This window comes from Talpa occidentalis, unplaced genomic scaffold, assembly GCF_014898055.3.
Source record: "Talpa occidentalis isolate TD23 unplaced genomic scaffold, MPIMG_talOcc4v2.1, whole genome shotgun sequence".
Taxonomy (NCBI): Eukaryota; Metazoa; Chordata; class Mammalia; order Eulipotyphla; family Talpidae; genus Talpa; species Talpa occidentalis.
The window spans coordinates 101,962,950-101,985,943 of NW_026555331.1; the positions used below are offsets into that span (position 1 = coordinate 101,962,950).

At 34.6% G+C, this 22,994-nt stretch overlaps 1 protein-coding gene and 1 pseudogene across 8 annotated transcripts in view; one reads left to right on the top strand and one right to left on the bottom strand.

Annotated features, from left to right (window-relative positions):
- PALS2 (protein associated with LIN7 2, MAGUK p55 family member) overlaps nucleotides 1-22,994 on the top strand; it is an 80,681-nt gene that overhangs the window by 50,325 nt on the left and 7,362 nt on the right. For 7 of the 8 annotated variants that reach the window (XM_037509323.2, XM_037509333.2, XM_037509281.2 and 4 more), the window contains 7 exons: nucleotides 5,395-5,544; nucleotides 6,178-6,405; nucleotides 14,798-14,839; nucleotides 16,261-16,392; nucleotides 19,042-19,141; nucleotides 19,477-19,545; nucleotides 21,030-21,191. In XM_037509323.2, coding sequence (XP_037365220.1) covers nucleotides 5,395-5,544; nucleotides 6,178-6,405; nucleotides 14,798-14,839; nucleotides 16,261-16,392; nucleotides 19,042-19,141; nucleotides 19,477-19,545; nucleotides 21,030-21,191 — 883 coding nt within the window. The remainder of the gene's footprint in view (nucleotides 1-5,394; nucleotides 5,545-6,177; nucleotides 6,406-14,797; nucleotides 14,840-16,260; nucleotides 16,393-19,041; nucleotides 19,142-19,476; nucleotides 19,546-21,029; nucleotides 21,192-22,994) is intronic. The other variant, XM_037509290.2, reaches the window with a different exon arrangement.
- On the bottom strand, nucleotides 353-472 carry LOC119251812 (U6 spliceosomal RNA; annotated as a pseudogene).

The following is a 22,994-nucleotide window of genomic DNA, read 5'->3' on the forward strand; positions in this document are numbered from 1 at the left end:
AATATGACTTGGGGATATAGGGTTCATACCTCTTCAGATGTACATTACCATACCATGCTCACCACCAAGCACTCATGATCCTCTAACACAGTCCATTAGGGCTCTTGTCCTCCTTTGCTCCCCCTTCTCATAACCTCAGTTCTGCAGTCAGATTTCTAGAATTTGTTTTGGTCTACTTTTGTCTGTTCCTTTATTTTATTTCATTATATTCCATGTGAGTGAAATCATTTGGTTTTTGTCTGTCTTCTTCTGACTTATTTCATTAACACAGTCTCCTCCAGCTCCATACATGTTGTCACAAATGACAAGATTTCATTTTTTATAGCTCAGTAGTATTCCATTGTGTATATACAACAACATGGAATGCTTCATGAATTTGTGTGTCAACTATAAGAATGGCTCCTTTGCTTTTTCCATATTAATCTTCTCTGTATTGTTCTAGTTTTAGTATATGTGCTGCCAAAGTGAACACAAGGTGATGTTTTTTAAGATTATTTAGTGCCATGTTTTATAAATATGTGAATTCTAGCTTAGGTATTTTCATGTCCTGATATGCTGATGATTAGTCAAACAAGACTAATACACATTATGTATAAATATTTCATAATGTTTGTCACAGAAATATGCCAAAATGGATTTTCCTTTGTATAATTAGAAAAAATTAAACAACCCTGACATTGATCAGACCACATGCTAGAGATGATTTTCTCCTTACTGTGATAACAGATTTTTCATCCGCATTATCAGTTTCCTAGCCTTTTAACTAACAAATAATACACATTTTTAGTATTGCTGCTAATATTGGGGTACAGTTAATGACCTGGGAACAGAATAGAGCTGTGTAAGGATAGAAACTGGTACAGCAAATACAGCATACTCTCCATAGGTACAAAAAATAAGTACAATTTAAGTATTAGTTTATGTGAGTGAAAATTTAATATTTTAACAAAGAAGAGTCAGTTTCAGAAGATAAGGGGAAAGATTTCACTACTGTACTATATTAATTAAGACAGTGTATTATTGAGCAACATTGGAACAATAGACTAATTGCAGAGAGTAGAAACCTAGTAATATATCCATACAATATGGCAACTTGATTTGTGACACAGGTGTTAGGGGGAAAGGATGTCCTAAAGCTAATTCCATACAGGCTTTGTGGACTCCACCCCCACCCCAGGCCAAAGCCAAAGACACTGGGAACTCCAAATCCCATCAGCACCAAAGGGAAGGTGGCTGGGACCTGAGGGTGGGGTTAAGCAGCCAGGTTGATATAAAGCCAGACACGTGGGCTTTGGAGGGGTTCCCTATTTTGGCTCTCCGCCAGCTCGCAGCGTCCTGCCAGCTCTGAGAGTGACTTTGGGTTTCCAGGTCGGCGGATCGCGTAGGACGCATTAAAGACTTTATTTCCCTATTTTCTCCCTGAGTTGTACATTTTCCTTATTTCCTTTTCCCTTGTAAATAAACCTTTGATTAACCTTTTGTGTGTGTCTGTAGTGGAGTATTCATAAGTCCCTTTTAAGCGTGCGGGTGAGGACCCACAGCCAGGCAACCCGTTCAGTATCGGGGCTGCCCTATAACACAGGTACTGGATTTTCATGGAGAAATTATGGACTATTTAATGAACAGTTCGGGCAGAAGAATGAAGTGTTCCCTGTTTTCTACTACAAATCTTAGTGTTGAAAACTAAGTGGAACACCCCTTTGTTTTTGTTTTTTTTTATTGCAGGAACATAGGTTTAAGACATCATGTAAGTCTCAGGTATACAGCATTATAATTTGTCATATGTCATTGCCATCCAAAGTCTGGTTTCCGTCTACTGCCATACAGTTGATTCCCTTTACCCAGTTTACCTACCATCTTACCCCTTCCCCTCCGGTAACCACCATTTTGTTTCTACTTTTAAGAATTATTATTTTTTTTTTTTGGTTGTTGTTGTTAGCTCTGTTTCTCTTCCACTTATGAGTGAAATCATATGGTATTTGTCTTTCTCCATCTGATTTATTTCACTTACTATACCCTCTAGGTCCATCCATGTTGTCCAAATGCAAAATTTCATCATCTTTTTAATAGCTGAGTAGTGTTCTATTATGCATATATACTACATCTTCTTTATCCATTAATTCATCAGTGGCCCCTTACTTTGTCTCCATAACTTGAAAATAGTGCTGCAGTGAAGATAGGGTTTTATATATATATCTTCAAGATAGATTTTTTGTATTCTTTGGGTGAATACCCAGAAATGAAATGGCAGTATCATCGTGTATTTACATTCTAAAATTTTGGGGAAATATACATACCTTTTCCTATAATGGATGAACCAGTTTACATCCCCACTAACTATGCTCAAGGGTTCCCTTTTCCCCAATATAAAATATAATAGAGAATGGAAAATCTCTTTAATAAATGGTAATGGGAAAAGGAGATAGCTACATTCAAACTAGACCACTATCTTATACTGTACATGCACATAAATTAATTCAAAATTGATTAAAGACCTGAAGGTAAGACCCCAAACCATGAAATACATAAAAGAAAGAATAGGTTGTAAGCTCACTGATGTTAGTCAATGACGTGTTTGGGGACTTGACTCCAGTAGCAAGGAAAACAAACACAAAAATAAGCAATGGGATACATCAAACTTTAAAGCTTCTGCACAAAAAATAGATCATCCTTAAACAAAAAGGCAACCTACTGAGGGGGAGAAGATATTTGCAAGCCATGTGTCACACAAGGGGGTAATATGTAAAAATATATAAACAACTCATACACCTCAGCAACAAAAAAGCAAATTGATCAAAAACGGATAGAGAATCTAAATAGGCACTTGTCCAAAGAAGATGTACAGATGGCCAAGAGACATGAAACAATGTTTTTCATCACTTATCACTAGAGAAATGCAAATCAAACCCACATTGAATTATCTAATAACTATAAGAATGGCTCCTTTGCTTTTTCTCAAACACTTTCTGTGAGTCTTCAAAATGTTAATGCAAAATATGATTTATAGTGAGATAGTTCCTGCATAAATCAGTCTTAGGTACCAAAATATGGACCACATATCAGAGATACCCCTTAGGGGGTTTTGGTTGAGGCCTTATGAGGCACACCAAAGCACTTAATTGTGAGGAAAATGGAAACCTTGGGTGGGGAGAGGGAGAGATACTAAACAGGGAAGGGTCAGATTGTGAGACAAGTGGTTAAGCTAAGGCAAGAAATTGTGGTGACAGTGTAGGGAGTGGGACATGTGATAGGAGAATTTGCAAGTTTTGAACAGCAATCCACAAGACTTGGTGATTGGGTACATGTGACAATGTGGGAAGATGATAATAGAATTTCAGACAAACAACTCGGCTTTCACTGGGGTGAGGAACACTCTAGGAAAACTGTTTTGGATGTGTTCCTATTAAGGTAATTGATCATGTTCAATTTGTGCTACCTCAGTAGCATCTGAGTAGAGCTTTCAGGTATGCTATATATTTTAATAAATATATGAAATTTACTAAACAAATCTACATAAAGCTTAATGAATATATAAAATTGAAATCTGGTGAGCAGTAGTACAAAAATTGAAATGATTACATTCTTAGTATCTGTGTCACTACTCTACTATATTTTAGTGCCTGTTCCACCCTATTTCTTCTGTGCATAAATATGCATATATATATATATATTTACTCACTGAGATCATTTTGCACAAGCTGTTTGGAAAGTTACCCTTTCTTTTCAGTTATTGAGTTCCACTTTCCCATCTCAGTGAACCTCTATCTCATGTAGTACATATACTGTAATCAGACGTCTTCTTTTGGCACCCAGATATTCTACACAAATGGCTTGTATATACAAGTTTCCACCCTGAGTCCATGTAGGTGGTATTTGGTTGGACTATCTCTTCTGCCTGATTGTGATAGTGATCTGCAGCCTGTTTTCCTGCAGAGTGTTCCACTCCCTGGATTTATCTGGTTGCTTCCCCACTGTGTTGTTTAGTTACTCCTTCTATGTCCTATAAACTATATGAAAAGTTAATGATTCAAGTTAATTATTTGAAATGAAAGTGAATTGTAAGTGATGTGATATAACATGAACTAAACTGCATCAGAAGATCTATAAATCCTTGGTTGAGCAACCACTATTCATATTGAGATTGATCCCTGGATTAAGGGCTAAACAATGTAATCCTTCCTTTGAAATTCTCTTTACTAGGAAATAATCTAGAGTGTTGTTATTCTAGTATTATACAACACTGTTCTCAACCTGCTCACGAACACATATAAATATTCCTTGACGGAATCAATATTTTCTTTAGAGGTTGCAAAATAACTTTTGTCAAATTCTCTCATTCTACACTTATTAACTAGTGTCTTTACATAAAGTAGTGCTTTGCTTCCATCCCGTTGGCTATTCAGTTACCCTATAATGCATTGCCTACTGAAAAGTCAGGGAAGTGCTTGGTCTGTCGCTCTCTGTCCCCATGCACCTCTGGCCTACACCCCAGTTCTTGTATGCATAAATAAATAATCTTTAAAAAACAGTTTTTCTTTAATATCTTACACATAATTTCATGAAATGACCAGAAATTAACAATTAAGGTCGGACATTTGTATTCTGAACCTGTTTACATTTGCTCTCTTCTATTTTGATTTGTTTCTGAACTTGTGTTCCATCTATTCAAATAAATTTTAGATTAGTTTTATGTTGAGTATAATGGTATAAATGAAAAACAGAAAATAATTAAAAAGTCCTGGAAAGGTAGAGCAAAGTTATCCATGAAGATATATATAGTAAATGTAGGAATATATTCAGAACTGTTATTGATTTGTTATTCCTCCCATCCCATGGATCTTATAACCTCATTGGTAATATAAAATATTCTATCACTGATATGTTACTGATATTTATCTTCTATTGGATGTCTTTTTAACAGATATTTTATATATATGTATATATTTGTACATGTATTATGGAATTGCTAACATAACTTTAGGGTAAAAATTAGGGTCTCAGGCTTTTAAGTTTGTGTGATAATTAATAAATTGGGATTGATAATAATTACTGACTGATGATGATGATGATGGTGATGACAGTGTTAACAGTGAAATCGAGTGCTTTTATTTTGTCCCACCTAGATGGGAATCGAGGTCTACTTTCCATTGAGCATGGCACTTAAAAGTCAAAACTCTACCAGTGTCTTTAAATCTTTTAAAACAAGAGGTATGATATTGTTTGATAATAAGTAAAACTATATTTCTATTTCTTAAAAATACATTGTATTTAACTCATACTTCAAAATTTAATAATGTATACTTTGGATATTTTTAGTACTCCACTGGGATAATTCAATCATTTTTAATAACTTATCAGCAATTAATAACCACAGGCTATTTTGAATCCTTGTAGTCACTCCTGGAAGCCCATGATATTGTGGCATCAAAGTGTTATGATTCACCTCCATCAAGCCCAGAAATGAATAATTCTATCAATAACCAGTTGTTGCCGGTAGATGCCATTCGTATTCTTGGTATTCACAAAAGAGCTGGGGAACCACTGGTGAGTAGATTAATCAATGCCTGCTTAACCCTGACATACTGTGGCTCAGTCACTCCTCTATCTCATTTTTTGTCTCTCATAATTGTATCATTATGAAACCTTATTTATATTCTATCAGTCTTTTTTGGGCCTGTATGTAAGTGCATAACTGATGTGCTCGCTACTTGATGTAACATACAAAATTAAACCAAAATGAACTGAAACTGGAAATTGAAACCGTGGTAATAGTCTCTAAGTAGTGAAGTTTACGATGCCTGCTAAAATCACTGTTTCTGGTTCCTAACTACAGGAACAGTGAAGTGAAAAAAAAAAGTCATAAGGAATACTATCAGAGTACATGTATATAACTTTTTTTGCTCCCTAGAGCTTCCATTTATACTGTGGAATGCAGCCTAATGTTTTGTTCATTTTTAAGGTTAATTTTGATGTTTAAACAGTTGCTCATATTTTAAATGGGATTAACATATTGAGACAGGAGACATCTGAAAAGTAAGAGAACATGAGAAAAGTAGAAATGGTTTACTCACCTGCTTATTATGAAAATTATTTTTTATATATACATATTCACGAATATCTAAGTTATCTTTCTAATAATATAAACTCAATGATAATTCTGTTCCTTATTTTCTTTAGGGTGTAACATTTAGGGTTGAAAATAATGATCTGGTAATTGCCCGAATCCTTCATGGAGGAATGATAGATCGACAGGGTCTGCTTCATGTGGGAGATATCATCAAAGAAGTCAATGGCCATGAGGTCGGAAACAATCCAAAGGAGTTACAAGAATTACTGAAAAGTATTAGTGGAAGTGTCACCCTAAAAATTTTACCCAGCTATAGAGACACCATTACCCCTCAGCAGGTTAGTAATAAAATTCTTGGCAATATTAAGAATACTTAAATTTCTTTAATCCTGTGGTACAGCCAATGGTTGCTATTCTTTTGTTAAACAGAGAAAATCCTGGCTTAATTGTTCTGAATTGCATTATTTCGTCATGGGTAGAGTTTTGAATTTGTCAATAATTAGCACCATCTTCTTTTACAAGGAAAGAAGTGAGGAACTCCTTGTGAACATTACAGTAACTTACTGCTAGGTATCAGAAAAACCATAAAGCTGTTTAGTCATTAGTTTATTAGACATTTTTGAAACCTGGTTTGTTTCAGGCCCTGTGAGAAAATAAGAATATAGTCCTTATCACCTTTTGCTAAGTGTTCATGTGATGGCCTAAAAAGAATGAAGTCAGGATGGGAGACATAAATACAGCTTGAAAAGAATCTTGACTCCTTGGTTTGTACATATTTGATCTGTATTTTGTAACTAATTTTTAAATAAAATAGATAACTAAACAGGAATGTTTTAATGAAAGTGATCATCTAGCCTTGTTATGTTGAGTGACTTTCAAAAAGAAAGATCTTGTTACCAGGTAACAGATTTTTGCAGGTGTGATGTGATTTGGGAAAGACAATGAAAGGTTAAGGTGGCTGTGTGGGCTCCAGTACCAAAGCTGCCTCTTAATAGCTTCTTTCTTTTTTTTCTCACCTATATAGTTAGGGAAACTTTTCCTTTCTGCAGGATTGTTCTGAGGATTAACTGAGTTAATTCATGTAAAGTCCTCACAGCAGCCCTTGCTGCAGAGTACTTAGCACATAGCTTTGTGACAGTGGTGATGATGTAGTGCGATGTGACAGGATTATAAAGAAAGAAAAGAATAAAGTGATTGCAGAGAAACCATGAGCCATTATCATAGTGTTGGAACTGAAGAAAGAGTTTTCAAGTCTAGATAACATAGAAATAAGAGATATTTATCACTGCCTTAGATTAATACCTTCTGTTGTTCAGGTATTTTCAGAAATTTGCAGTTTCATGTGTGAGTGAAACAAGTTTTTTACATAAGATGCTGTCAATGTATCTTATTTTTGTATGGTTAATATGAGAACTTAAAGCCTAGTTTTATTTTTTGTGTGTGTGCAATCCTTTTAAATAATGTGTTCATGTAACTACACCCAAGGGGGAGATCCTATTCATCTAAAACACAAAATTGTTTAAAATTATGTAAACAAATGTTAACAAAAAAAAAACCGAAAAGAAAAAAATGGTACCATGTTACATACCTGCCTTATATTGATCTTTGGAGGTTAGGATAGAATATTTAGTCATGAATTTAGTGTGTTAATTGAACTTCTGAAAAGAAGTAGACTTGTAATGAACTTTGGTTAAAATGAAAGTCTAGAGACCTCATCTTCAAGAAGAATCATGAAAGAAACGGTACTAGAAAGTAGACATTTCATAGCACTAACTGCCTCTCGGGCTACTATTAGTCTTCACTTGGGTTCACATTGTCTTTCACATTTTCATTTGGACCTAAATAGCCTAGAAAAGTAGAACTTAAGATTGTTCAGTTTTTTTGTATTATATGTTCTGATAACTGTGAATATTTTTTCGCTGTGTCCCAAACTCCAGAATTCTTACCAGCTTACCATGGCTGCCATGAACTTTTATTGCAAGATAAATGTTTCTAATATTAATAACTACAGTTTGATCCAAATTCTTTTGTAGATTCTATCCCTGGTGAACTGGTCTGAATGGCATGAAATGCAGTGATATTTAACTGCATGTTAAGCATGAGGTTTTCCCCATCCTATGGCTTCTCGAACTTTGGGTTTTAGAACTAAGAGAAGAGAGATTGAAGGGGGAAAGGATGGGAAGGATAAATCAGCTAACCCTGATGCTGTCTCAGACCTATCCTCTAGTAAAGAAGAAAAGAAATTGTAACATGAAGACTTCCAAAGGAGGGCTAGATCTTACCCAAATTGGGGTGTTTTTTAACCGTGAAAGGGGCAATTATTACTAATTATGCTAGAACAATAGGCATAACCAGGACTGTCCTGACAAACTAATCCTTTTATAAAGGGAAGCTGGAGAGCAGCAAGAACATTCCGTTTAACTCAGCTGTAACTAGAAGCTCTTCCATGTAGACCTGCTAGGCTTGTTTCAGCCCTCCCTCTGGACTGGTGTGAGAGCAGATGGAAGCAGGAGCTTACCTCCTTCCATCCAAAGCATGCTCTGTAGATCATCTTTATTAGAATCATTTGAGGTGTCTTTTTTTTTTTTTTTTTTTTTTTGTATCTAAAAGGGCAGCTTTATTATAAAAAGAGAAGGGAAGGAAAGGATACTTGTGCAAACACAAGTGGGAAGAAAGAGCTGCCCCTGAAAGGGACAGGTTGGTTAATGAAGGCCGCATGGTCGCAGGCGGCAGCCTTGGGAGGAGCTGCCTCTCTGCTGCTTTGCAGAGGGAGAAGGTTGGTGATGAGAAACACCTGCACAGTCACATGCTGGAGAGCTGCTGCTCAGGTGCTTTCTTAAAACCCAAAATCTTTCATGGGAGGTAAGGATCTATAGTTTCAAATTTGAATCCAAATTTAGAAGTTATAACCAATTCTGAAGTTCTTCAACTTGCAGATCAGATAGGTTCCCAAAGGTTGTTCATGATCCCATTTGTTTATTAAGGTCAAACTGATGTGAATTCTCTCCTACTCCTCTTTGAGGCCAGCATGACCCAGGTATCAAAACCATAAGAAAAAAATGACAGTTCCATTTCACTCAGGGATATATACACATGTAAAAATTCTCAACAAGAGGGCAGCAAATGAAAGTTAATGATGTATAAGGGAGATAATCTAACATGTACAAGTTGGCTTTATCCCATATATGCTAGACTGGTTTCATATTAGAAAATCTATATATGTTAATGGATAAAAATGTTAATGGTAAAGAAACTTTGGGGGTGACAGATACATTTGCTCTCTGGAATGTGTTAATGGAGTTAGGGATGCATATATTCGTCCATGTTTATCAAATTGTGTACTTCAAGTATATGCTATTTATATAAACTTTACCTCACAATTATCTTTCAAAAGCAAAAATAAAAATAGTGAAAGTACTGAGAAAACAATAAATATTGCAAATGGAATAGGTGATGTATATGCAAATGACAATAATTAGTAGGAGAAACTGAGTGGGTGAAATGACTAGAGAAACAGTTCTGCCAAGTCCTTACTTTAAATCAGAATATGACTAGTCATTTGTTTGGGAATGTGTGGACTGACTTGTGCAAATACTGATTACAAATCTTAAACCACAGAGATATCAACTCACTTTAACATATTAATCTTATTTTTAAGTAACTTTCTAAACTATTTTTTTAAAAAAAATTATGCATACAAGAACTGAAGTGTAGGCCAGAGGTATGGGGGGAGGAGTGAGAGGATTCACCAGAGACAGAGTGGGGAACAGAACAGGTGGATCTACTGAAATACGCTGCTGAGGGGGGCAGCAGGCTAGACAGGGGAGGTCTGCTGTGCCATGTGGGTTAACTCCCTGGCCAGGACCGAACTCATGTTGTAGTAACTGGCAATAGCTTGATATTGCTGAGACGTAACCCCTTGTGCCACCAGGGAGGCCTCTAAATTATTATTTTTAATACTTTATAGTTTGGGGGAGTTTTCTATGCAAAAATATTACTTTTAAAGAATAAGTTTTATTTTCTCCTTTCCAAACCTTTTACTTCTCTCATTTAGTTTTGCCTTCTTGTGCTTATGGAACTTTCAATAAAATGTTGACTAGAAGTGTAGGTAATGAGCATGCTTCTTTAGTTCTTTTTTTAACTAGGCAAAGACTTTTTTTTTTAAAGATTGATTGATTGATTGATTTATACATACATACATACAAGCACTGGGTACAGTCAGAAGTGCGGGAGGGTGAGAGAATTCACCAGAGGCAGAGCGGGGAGCAGAGCAGGCAGAGGGACCGAAGTACACTGCTGAGGGGAGCAGCGGGCAGCAGGAGAGGTCTGCGCGCCATGTGGGACCCTTCTCAGGTGGCCAGGGAGCAGCCGAGGATCAAACCGGCGCTGCAGAGGCTGCAGCTTCGCAACCCAGCACTCAACTGCTGCGCCACCAGGGAGGCCCTAGGCAGACTTTTTGATGCTTGTTTAAAACTTTATTCTGGCTTCTTTGGATCAGTTAATTGCTAACCAGTAATTGTGTATCAGCAGTTAAAAAGCAGTAATCAAGGACCTCAGAATTTAAATTACTAAAGATTTCTATATTTTATTACATACTAAGCAAAATTTTTAAGCAGTTAATATTAATGAAGTTTTATTATTTTTATAGAAGTGAAATCACTTCTGTTTGCCTCACTGTTGGACGTCTCATCAAAATGCTAAACAAGCTCACCCTCCTCCCCAATAGCCAGTGGTATTTTTCCATCCAGCCTCTGCAGTCTTCTTAAGTTTGTTAACACCAACCTGGTTTAAGATGCTGGGTGGCATTTCTGTCAGCTGCTTTGTCTCAGCATGGCTGGTAATGGTGAGAGTGTTTACTGCCAGAAATGTGTGAGTGTGAGATTTGTTAAAATGAATCACCATTCCCTGTTTTGCAAACAAGCTACCTCTTTAATAGGAGAGATACTGTTTATTCTTAGTTTCTTTAAGGGCAATTGAAGATTTTTATCATCTGTTATGACAGACATATATTATTTGTTACTGCATATATCATCTGCAGGAAGTTCCTTTATCTAGTGTATGAAGGTTGGCAAGTTTCCCTTGTTTTTTCATCTTGTTGAGGTGGAAACAGGCTTCATAGGAAAATGAGCTTGGCACTCAAGTGGTCTCAAGGCAGACCAGCTGAGGGTGCATGGAGTTACTGATTTTTTTAAAATTTCACATAGTTTTGATTACATCTAAAAATAGATACTCAATTCAGTTCAGTTCCTGACTTTAAAGAGGCACTTCTGACATGTAATTATTTAGAAGGTTTTTTTAATCAGATTAAGAAATCCTATTTCTAATTTGCTAATCTTTTTTTAAAATTATGAATAAGCATTGGATTTTATCACATTCTCTGTTAAGGTTTTTCTCTTTTAACCTGTTATTTGTTGTATTAGTTATTATGTATTAGTTATCATGACCATTTTGTTGTTTTCAGTTTGGGACTATTGCAAATAGTTACTAAGTTTCCATGGTAAATACCTAGGAATTGAAGGATTGGATCCTATGGTAGATATATATTGAAGTTATGGAGAAATTACTGAACTGTTTTCAAAAGGGGTTCTACCAGTTTACAATTTCCATAGCATTAGATAGAATTTCGGAAATTCCACATCTTTGCCAACATTTGGTGTGATTGGTTTATAATTGTAGCCATTCTAATAGGTGTGTCATGGATCTTACCATGATTTTGATTTGCGTTTCTCTTATCACAACTAAGAAAGCAGGCATCTTAATTTTGATGGTCTAGTTTACTATTTATTATTGTTTGGATCATACTTTTATTGTTCTGTGTAAAAATTCTCTATATAATCCAAGGCCATAAAGATTTCTTCTGGACGTTTTATAGCTTTATGCTTTATATGTAGCTCCATGAAATATTTATAAGTAATTTTTTGTAAAAAGTGCAAGGAATGGATCAAAGGATTTTTGTTGTTGTTGTTGTTTGCATATAGGTATCCAATTTTTTTAGCTCCATTTGTTGAAAAATGATTACTTTGATTGAATTTGGGAAAATTTTTGCTGTAATTTCTCCAAATATTTTTTCTATTTCTTCTCCTTTGGTGACTTCAATTACATGTATATTAGACTCCTTGAAGTTGTCCTATAACTAATAGTCTGTTCATTTACTTTATCTTTTTTTCTGCCTGTTTTCATGTTTCTGTTGCTGTGCCATCAAGTTTACTGATCTTCTACAGTGTCTAGTCTGCTGTTAATCACATCTGGTTTATTTTCTGTTTCCAATATTTTGGTTTTCATCTCTAGAAGTTTAAACTGAGTTTTTTTCTATCTGCCATTTTTCCATCTGGCATTCCCAATTCTTCCTCTAGCTTTTTGAACATAGGAATAGAATATGTATAGTTAAAAGTTTAATCTCCTTGTCTACTTCGTGCATCATATGTGACATTTCTGGGTCACTCTCACTTGCTAGATTTTTTCCCCCTTCATATTGAGGATTATATGTCCTCCTTATTTGCATGCCTGGTCATTTTTTATTAGCTGCCAGACATCAGGCATTTTACCTTGTTGGGTGCTGTATATATTTGTATTTCCAGAAATAATCGTAAGCTTTGTTCTAGGATACATTTAAGTTCCTTGGGAACTTTTTGATCCTTTTGGATCTTGATTTTTCAGCTTTGTTAGAGGCAGCCAAAGCTGGATTAAGTCTAGTGTATAACACGTGAGTTTTTAATGCCTCGTGAATTATGAAGTTTTTTTCACTCATCCTGTTATAACAAACTTCTTGACCTGTATGACCTCCTGATATTGTTCCTTATTATGCTTTCCGATGGCTCTTCATCTGTTGGTTATGTTCCTCAGACACATGTACTGATTAGTACTCTAAGACAGGAGGGAATCCTTTACAGTTCTCAAACCCTGTCTCTGTTCAGCTCTTCCCTCACTTATTACTCTGTTTTGTGCACTGCAGCCACCTTGACCTTCCTGGTCTCCTACCTCATCTTTTCAACTTGGAAGCCACCTGGCTCCATTTGATTCTCCTTTTCTGAGTAGCAAACTGGAAAGTCTGTAGTTAGCAGGGGCAATAGTATAATTCATTTTGTTTATTTCTGTTTTTTTAGGAGGGCCCAACCTTGTTATTTCATCTTACTTAGAAACAGGAAACACTTACATTACCATAAGAATTTACTTTTTGAATAGGTAAATCCAGTGATTTAGAATTCAAGAAATATAAATAGTGTTTATTGAAATCTCCCTCCTGATTATTTCTATCAACCTAGACCTCATCCCCCATGAGAAACCATGACCATGCTATTAGTTTATTTTTCCAGAATTTCTTAATTCCTATGCAAGTAAATAAGAATTGTATAGTCTTTCTCCCCTTCCACCTTCTGGTTTTTCACTTAGCCATGTATCTCAAGAATCTTGGGCACATAGGCTGCCTCTTGATATACAATCTATTCTCCTCCCCCCCCCCATTTAGTAACAGCTGCAGAGATTTACATAAATTTAGCATCATTTGTTTAAATAATTCCCTACTGTTAAATAAGTTGCATCCAATCTTTTGTTTTTAGTAATAAATCAGTGGTTCATAGTCTTTCTTATACTTACCTCATTTTGCATATGTCCAAGCAATATTGCTGTTGGATACATTCCCATAGGTGAATTACTAGGTCAGAGGATTTTGCCTTTGTAATTTTGACAGCTTGTGCCAAATTGTACTCATAAGGGGTTGGGTCATTTCTCCCACTAAACTATTAGGAAATGTCCATTGGTCCATAGTCCTATTTACAAAATGTTATCAAATATTTGTATTTCTGCTAATCTGATAGAAGAAAATGCTGTCATAATGTAGTTTTAACTTTGTTATTTCTATTTTGAGATTGAACTATATTCCTGTGCTTAAAAGCCCTTTATACTTCTTTTTCTTTCTTCTATGTACTTCAGATTGTTTGTCATTCACAAATTGAAATATTTTAGTAGATTGTGTTTAGTAATTTCTTAATGAAAAATGATCAGTATACATGCAGAGCCTATTAATGAAACACTTTTAAATGTACTGAAGATACATTTAAATACATTTAGATACAGTACTAAATCTAGTAAATCTCTAATGATTTTTAAGGTAATTACAAAATGTTTAGATCAAAGGTTGGGTTCATTGATTTTCTTTTCAGACATTTTCAAAGGTCATTGTAAATAAAATGAAATTAATCTGAGTTTTTGAGTATGAGAATAATGTTCCACAATTGATAACTGAAATTAAAATAAATCTTTCTAGAAGTCTTGTGCATTTGAGAGATTATGGTTTGTTTTACAAATAATGGCTTTTCTAGAACAATTTAATGAGAGTCAGGGGATGAATATTTGAAATTTGGACTATCTTGAAGAGTCTGAGCTTTATGATTGTAAAATATATTCTGTCTCATAAATAAGAATGATAAACATATTCAGGTTAGATTATGATGCGCTGTTACAATTCATTCACTGCAGCATTTTCAAGAAGGTATATCCAGGTATTTTTATATCTTTATATATCCATCCCTTTTTTCTGCCTCATCTCAAATACCTCTAGCTTTTTGCTTCTATGATTTATAATTTTCAGATTTACCTGTGAACAATTAGTTAGTGAGGTAGTTGTTTACCAAATGAATGAAGTGATGAAAATGGGCCAGTTGATTTGTTTTTGTTAATTTATTATAAATTTAAAATCTGGCTTTATTTATGCAATGAAAAATGTATTTTTAGAGTTGCATCAATATGGAGAGGCATCCAGCACACATCCGTCAGGTATGATGTCATTCCAGTGCCTTCTCTGGTACTGTTTTCTTTCTTACCAGCCAACTAAATTTATCTTGATTAAACTTAATCATTTTGGATTTTTCCCATATCCAAAACATTGAGTTGCATGTCATTGTCAAGTTAGCCAATTGTCCCATTTTAGCAATCTTAATATTGTTTGTATGCTTGCTTTTAGATACTTCTAAAATTATGTGCCAGAAAACAAATTATTGACTTACTGATTTTTTTTGGGGGGGGGGGCATTAATATTTAGTCTTTCCAAAGTTATTGAAAATGTTCAGACTGCTTTCTATCCGAATCATCTAATTGTACAAAACTAAAATTTTGCTATGTTTCCAAATTTATTTGTAAATCATTTTAATATGCATCCATCATATTTTATTTTACTGCACTAATATAATGTAGCTACTTGTGTTATAGAAGTAAGATAAATAAGTAGAAAAATAGTCTTTTTGACTAATAATTATGTGCTTCCCTGCTTGTTAAATTTTACCTGATGAGTGCTAAGTCAAATTTTTTGTAGATAAAAGTTGAATTTTTGGAACTATGCATGGAAAAGTCTGTTTCAAGAAAGTAATTGGTCTGGACTTGCCATCAAATACTGAAAAAAACTTACTTTAATGAGAATTCAAATCATAGTGAATAGGCAAAATATTCCAGTGGTAATCACCAGGCTTATATTAATAAAACAGATTTAAAGGATTTTTGTAGAGTTACATTTATTTAAATGGGAAAACAGTTTCAAGGCTTTTTCAGTATTTGTCCTATAATCAATTTAATGGTTATCCTTAAATTATGAATGAAAAAGGTAATCAGCAAGATGATTCCAAAAAATGTATTTTCTACACTAGTTCTTGGCCAGTGTGAATCTGTATGATTAAAAAAATATGTTACCAAGGATGAAAGTTGGGATTAAAATTTCTTTTAAGGTTAGTAAATATATTTGAAGTCTTGACTTCTATATGAATTTTTAATATATACTGTTGGTTTCAGGGCTCTTTCAAGAAGTCAATCTTATGTCAATCTTATGAAATATGTGCTTTAAATCAACTGCATATATTATTTCAAGACATTAATTCAAAAGTACCATTTATTTGCATAAAAGTTATGCAGTGTTGATTGAAAAATCGTGAAATAATTGGGAAATGTAAGAATGATGAAATAAAATGTCAAATTGTTGATATAAGATTTGAAATTAAAATAGAAATGAAATTTAACATAGTACTACTATTTCTTTTCTTACATCAAATTACTAATGCTCTAATAATTTGTTTTTTATTTAAGAAGATTTCTTGGTTGAACTACTATAAAGATATAGTCAATTATTAATATAATTAGAGTGGAAAAAATTTTCAAAAATATGGTGAAAATGATATATCTAGTATTCTTAATTGTGTTATGTGTTTTAGGTATTTGTGAAATGTCATTTTGATTATAATCCATACAATGATAACCTGATACCCTGCAAAGAAGCAGGATTGAAGTTTTCAAAAGGAGAGATTCTTCAGATTGTAAACAGAGAAGATCCAAACTGGTGGCAGGTTAGTATGCTTCTCAAAATTTCCTCAACTACTTTTTTATTTTCAATCTTAGATCTGGCCCAATATCTGAATATTCAGGAAGAAGGTATTAGCATTTGTTCCAATGCTTTTTCCTGCATGAACAGCTCGTGCTTCATGACTGCTAATTTTGTGGACAGAAGACCAAATTGAGAGGGAATTTGTGAGTAGCTATTAATAAATGCAGAATTAACTAGCCTATGGTACCTTCACTTTGGTTTAGGGATTAGACCAGTTGGTTCTCCTGTATGGGTGATTGTAGTAAAATATGCTTTGGGGTGAGAAGAACTCGCTTGGGGTCTTCTTTTCAATATTTGTTTTTTGTTTATTTTAACCAGGAATTTTTGTTTTGTTTTCACTATGAGTATAGTAGTCTATCGCTTGCCTCCTCTTTCTCTGTGTATCCATTCATGATAAAAATATGTTAAATTCTTTAATCTATTTGCTCACCTCTCAGTTTATGAGAAGTGAAGATTTACTTTATCAGCGTTGTTTGGTCTCAGATTGAAATCTGTGTGGATGGGGCCTCCCTGGTGGCTCAAGGAAGGGGTTAAGTCTCAGCACTATCAAGCTATCACCAGCCATTGCAACATGAGTTTGATCCCCAGCCAGGGAGCTATACACATGGTGCAGCAGACCTCTCCTGCTGCTCCCTTCAGCAGTGCATTTCAGTCAGTCTGCCTGTTCTGTTCCTCACTCTGTCTCTGGTGAGTCCTCTCACCCCCCACACCTCTCGCCTGCACCCCAGTTCTTGTATGCATAAATAAATAAAAATTAAAAAAAAAAGAAACCTGCGTGAATGGAAATGGGTGTGTTTCACTTTATTTTTCCCTCCTTTCATTTCCTAGAAGATATATATGTATCTTGATGATCCTTTTCTGCAATACAGCTTTCAGAAAGCTCCATCAGCAGTAATAAGTCTGTTTTTGTAAATGTTTATATCTGAATAACCACAGTATTCAGAACTGGAGAATCTGACAAATCAGAATGTCTATCCTTTAAATTGTTAGCGCAAATGAAAGTCTCATGGTGTGAGAGAAGAGGACCCAGAACCTAGTACTCAACTCTAAATGAGATAGTAGTAGCTCACATTAGCCATCAGTTATACTGACTTCTAAGGAGGAATGAATTACGGAATGAGAACAATCTTACTAATGTTTCCTCAGATTCAACATTATTATATATGGGTGTACTAGATGATGAAAGAACTAAGAAAGGGTAAATTTAACAGAATCTATGATTTGAAGAGGGTAACTGAATTTCTTGGAGCTCTCATCTAAAAAAAAAATCTGCTTTTTATGACTATTTCCTTTCTTTAATTTGTGTGGTTTTCTTTTTTTTTTTTGCTCTTTCTATAAATGCCTTCTCTTAGTTTTCTCTTTTAATACTTGTCACCACTATTTCAGTCTCTGCATTCTGTGGTCTGCTATTTTATTTTTCAGAATTTTAATTGCTAAAATAGATACCAGGTTTTCCTATGCTCGTTATTAGGATAAACACAGTAGCAGCCACTGTCCAACCATTTTTTTTTTTAATATCACTTCTTTGGATTTTATTTTAAAAGTTATGGTTTAGATACTAGTAAAATTTTACCTGTTGTAAACTTCACTACCCCTCAGGAAATTCAGATTCTTGGTAGCATGAATTAAACTCTCTATTCTTTCCCCAAATCTTTCTTTCATTATTCTTGGCCTCAGAATATACCAACAGAGCAGGATTAATGTTGATAGTAAATACTAAAGGATGTTAGATGAAATGCCCTCTTAACAGATAGGATAGCATTTATTCCTTTCCATTCTTTAAGTTTTATCAAAGTTTTATCTTAAAGTTTTAATAATTTATAGAACCTATATACCTTTATATTTTGGTCCTGATATTTCACTAGGAATTGACAAGGTGCCAGTTTACTCCTCAGTGCTTAAGTGTTTTCTCTTAGAAAACTAAGAGAAGGCATTTATAGAAAGAGCAAAAAAAGAAAACCACACAAATTAAAGAAAGGAAATAGTCATAGAAAGCAGATTTTTTTTTTAGATGAGAGCTCCAAGAAATTCAGTTACCTTCTTCAAATCACAGATTCTGTAAAATTTACCCTTTCTTAGTTCTTTCATCATCCAGTACACCCATATATAATAATGTTGAATCTGAGGAAACATTAGTAAGATTGTTCTCATTCTGTAATTCATTCCTCCTTAGAAATCAGTATAACTGATGGCTAATGGATTTAAATGTCAAGGTTAGTTTTAAAGAGAAAGTGTGATTTTTTTTTAAAGATTTATTTATTTATGCATACAAGAGCTCGGGTGTAGGCCAGAGGTGGGGAACAGGGGTGTTGTGAGAGAATTCACCAGAAACAGTGGGGAGCAGAACAGGCAGATAAACTGAAATATACTGCTGAGGGGAGCAGCAGGTGAGACAGGAGAGGCCTACTGCACCATGTGGGCCAGTCACACTGGGGAATCAAACTTGTGCTGCAGTGTGGTTGCCAATAGCTAGACAGTGCTGAGACTTACCCTTGCGCCACCAGGAAGGCCCGAAAGTGTGATTTTTTTTCCCTCTGTCTGACTACTGCTTGTCCTTCCTTCCTACAGTATGGTCTCAAATTTTGGTCAGTATTCATTAATCTAATTCTAGGCTAGCCACGTAAAAGAGGGTGGAAGCGCTGGCCTCATTCCAAGCCAGTTCCTGGAAGAGAAGAGAAAGGCATTTGTTAGAAGAGACTGGGACAATTCAGGTAATGACAGTTCAGCACAATAAATAATGAGTAGTACCTGTGGCCACCTTTCTTTGCCACTTTCATCTGAATTAGCAAATGAATTTATTTAAAATAATATCTAGAACTAATCCCTCCCATCATTTTACTGTGTTGCTCTCAAAAGTAAACTTTTTGATCCCTTTCTGCCCCCTGCTGGTATAGTAGCAGAGTTTTTGGCTTTGCTCATCCCTGCCCCTTGTGATGTATATGTAGACGGATTGGGAAGATGTGCTCTCACCCCTATAGAAGACTGCAGAGCGATTTATCAGATTGTGACATGCTGCTTAAGTTATGTTTGTCTTGTCATCCTTCAGGACCTTTTTGTGGAACCATAAGTAGCAAAAAAAAGAAAAAGATGATGTATCTCACAACCAGAAATGCAGGTATGTTTTAAATATCTTTTGAGAAGACCAAGTCAAATAGTGTCATACTGTTTATCAACGTGGGACAAGCTCTAAATGTGTAATTTTAAATGACTGTAATTCAGATTAGTACTGATTTGCAAGGGACTTGGCATATTAACACATAGTACAATATAATATATAGAAATTATTTAAATTTTGGTATATCATATAGACTATATTACCAGTGTGTTTTGTGACTATAGTTTACAATAAAACGAAGTTATGCTGATGTTAATGAAGGGGCAATGTTGTAATTGAAACTATTCAGAGAATTTTGTAATTTATATGTCATTTCTAAAGAGCAAAATGCCTATGTGAAGTTATTAAAAGAGCTATGACTAAGGGTAACTATATATTCTGCTATAATATTGTCCCTGACACTTCTGAAAAATTAGTACTGAACTAAACAAATCTCAGTCTGATCTGGTAAGATTCTATCTTAAATCTTTTAGATTTAAAAAAAAAGAGATAAATATGACAACTACCATAGCTATTCTTCTTAGTTATAGAAGTTGACAGAAGTAAAATGTAGTTCTTTGAATCAGAAGGCCCTAGAGGCTTACTCAAAGGAATTGACAATTTTAAAGGACCTTAAAAAACTACCTCTATATGGGTAATAAAGTAAATAACATACTTGTAAAGAAAATATTATAATGTCATAATAAGAGAAAATAGTCTCTTAATACTTGTTTAAACTGTGGAGAAATTGTACATCGAAAGATTTGCTGATATTAACCTAAAGAAGAATGTTACACTATAGACTGAGAACTATAATCACAGTAACAGGTGATATAATATTTCAGATCCATTTTGTCTTAATTATTACATATATATTCTTAAAGCCTTCTTGCAAAACAGACAATTTGTAATTTCCCCACTGACATAGACTATAACTTTGGAATGTATTTCTACTGAAAATAGTTTGGATCCAACTTTTTATTTTATACATAAATTCAGACTTTTAATATTTGAATGTCAGCATGCATTTTATGAATCCTACCTAATATTTATCCATTTATATCGTTGAAAGGCCATACTTTTTCCATAGAACTTATTTAAGCAATCAGACTTAACATATTGCTATATATTTGCTATATAGTTCTTAACTAGGAATTTGGTTATGCTAAAGGAATTATTTCTAGTGATAAACTGATAATAAAAAGGTTCTAGTAACTAGAATATCTGATAAGGAAAATACAAAGGCATTTCTCTAGCTTGATAGACACACTTTTAAGGGCAGATGGATAGAAGCAGATGTTTAAATCAGAATATAAAATAATTTTTGTACTTTGCCAAATTTATAAAAACAAATCTGTATGAAAACCAAATTTATTAAAATGTACAATTTAAGTGGTAATTAACTATCAAGATAACTGAGCCATCTCTGAACATAGTAACGGTAGATTTGTGTCCATATAAGAGATATGTGAATATGATGCTTTCCTATTTCCTTTTACATCTAGAATTTGACCGACATGAAATCCAGATCTATGAGGAGGTAGCCAAAATGCCTCCCTTCCAGAGAAAGACTTTAGTGTTAATAGGAGCTCAAGGAGTGGGCCGAAGAAGCTTGAAAAACAGATTCATAGTACTGAATCCTACTAGATTTGCAACCACTGTACCATGTAAGTTTTCTTTGCTATTTGATTGGCAGGAAAAGTATGGTGAGTGGCAGATGGAGATGGTTATTATTTTCATTCTCAAATAATTCTTGATTATGCCAGTGAAAATGAACAAGTAGAAGATATTGAAAAACTCCAGTGATTCCACAGCTGTCTTAAGACAGCACTCTGTAGCCCTGTCAGCTAACATTTGGTCGTAATTGTTTCTCTAGACATCACCCAGAATGTTAGTTAAATGAAAGCATTAAGAGTTCATGCACAAAATCAGCATTAATGTTCTGTTGTCGTATGCAACTAATATCTATCTGAAAAGTTGTATTTTTGGCAATTACAGGGTAAAGAAAAGGGGGAAACCTGCTGTATCTTTAGATACCCCTAATGTACCAATCCCGTGAATTGTGGTCTTACTTGTAGCTCTCAGTCCAGCAGGGTCATAAACCTGATTTTTGATACACATTAAGGTGATTGATCTTGGGCCTCCCTGGTGGCACAGGGGTTAAAGTCTCAGCACTATCAAGCTATCACCAGCCACTTTGGCATGAGTTCTTGGATCCCTGGCCAGGAAGATGACCCACATGGCACAGCAGACCTCTCTTGTCTCACCCGCTGCTTCCCTCAGCAGTGTATTTCAGTAGATCTGCCTGTTCTCCCCACTCTGTCTCTGGTGAATCCTATCAGTCCCCACATCTCTGGCCTAGACTCAGGTTCTTGAATGTATAAATAAGTAAAATAAATCTAAAAAAATAAAGGGGGTGATTGCTCTAAACTAAGGTCACCCTATCTCTTTCAGATTAACTTTAGTTTCTCTGTTTTCATTCCAGTATATTTTGGGGTCTAATGCTTAAATGAGAAGTAATCCTATTGCGAAAATTCTTAAAGTTTATTGGGAGGGTTACCAAGTCATTGCTTCCTCATGCTACTTATAATCCCTTAAGGGTAAACTTTGGATTTCTTCGTAGGCATCATGAATCACTAAATTCAGACAAAATCCTTGTGGAGTGGTTAAAAAAATAAAAACCTCATTGCGATCAAAGTACTTTAATATTGAAGTCTTCTTTATCATTTTTGTCAAATCAAATTACGCACAGTATTTCATCAAATCAAATTACACACAGTATATATCTTGAAGATATATAAGGAAAAAATAACACCCTCTCCCCCCCCATCTTCTCCTACATCAACTGTGGCCCACTTACCAGAAACAGTAGCTTCTCATTCTTTTTGGTATTATTTTGGTAGTCTTCCATATTTCTTAATAATGTCTTCATTCTGTTATTTCTTGCTTTATCCAAGTTAGTACTTATTAGTTAACTTCCTCACTATGCTCCCACTGTAACGATAACTCTAGTTCCAGAAAGAGACACTGTTTTTCCTTTCTACATATTTTATTTTTAGTAAAGATTCAAATTTGAAATTTTACATAGCAAGATTTATGTATAGCTGTACATCAGGTGAATTCCTCTTATTTGGTGTAGTTGTATTTTACTTGTCTTTAAATCATTTACATTTATATAGCAGCTAGTTTTTATTATGCCTCATAATAAACACAAAACCTGAACATTGGTAAAATGTGATATGTCTGCTTAATTTCTAATATGCAGTATTGTGCTGCACATTGTCAGGTTTATAAGTACAGAGAGAGGTCTTACAGGAAAGGAGAGGTAAATGCTGTCATTGTGTTAAATTGACTTAATTTTCTCTACAAAACTAAACTTAAAGACGTGGGGGCGAATAAGCTACCTTATGAGTGATACGTTCTCTTTAACAGTTAATCTTGAGTTTAGTTAACAAATAAAATCTGAGCTT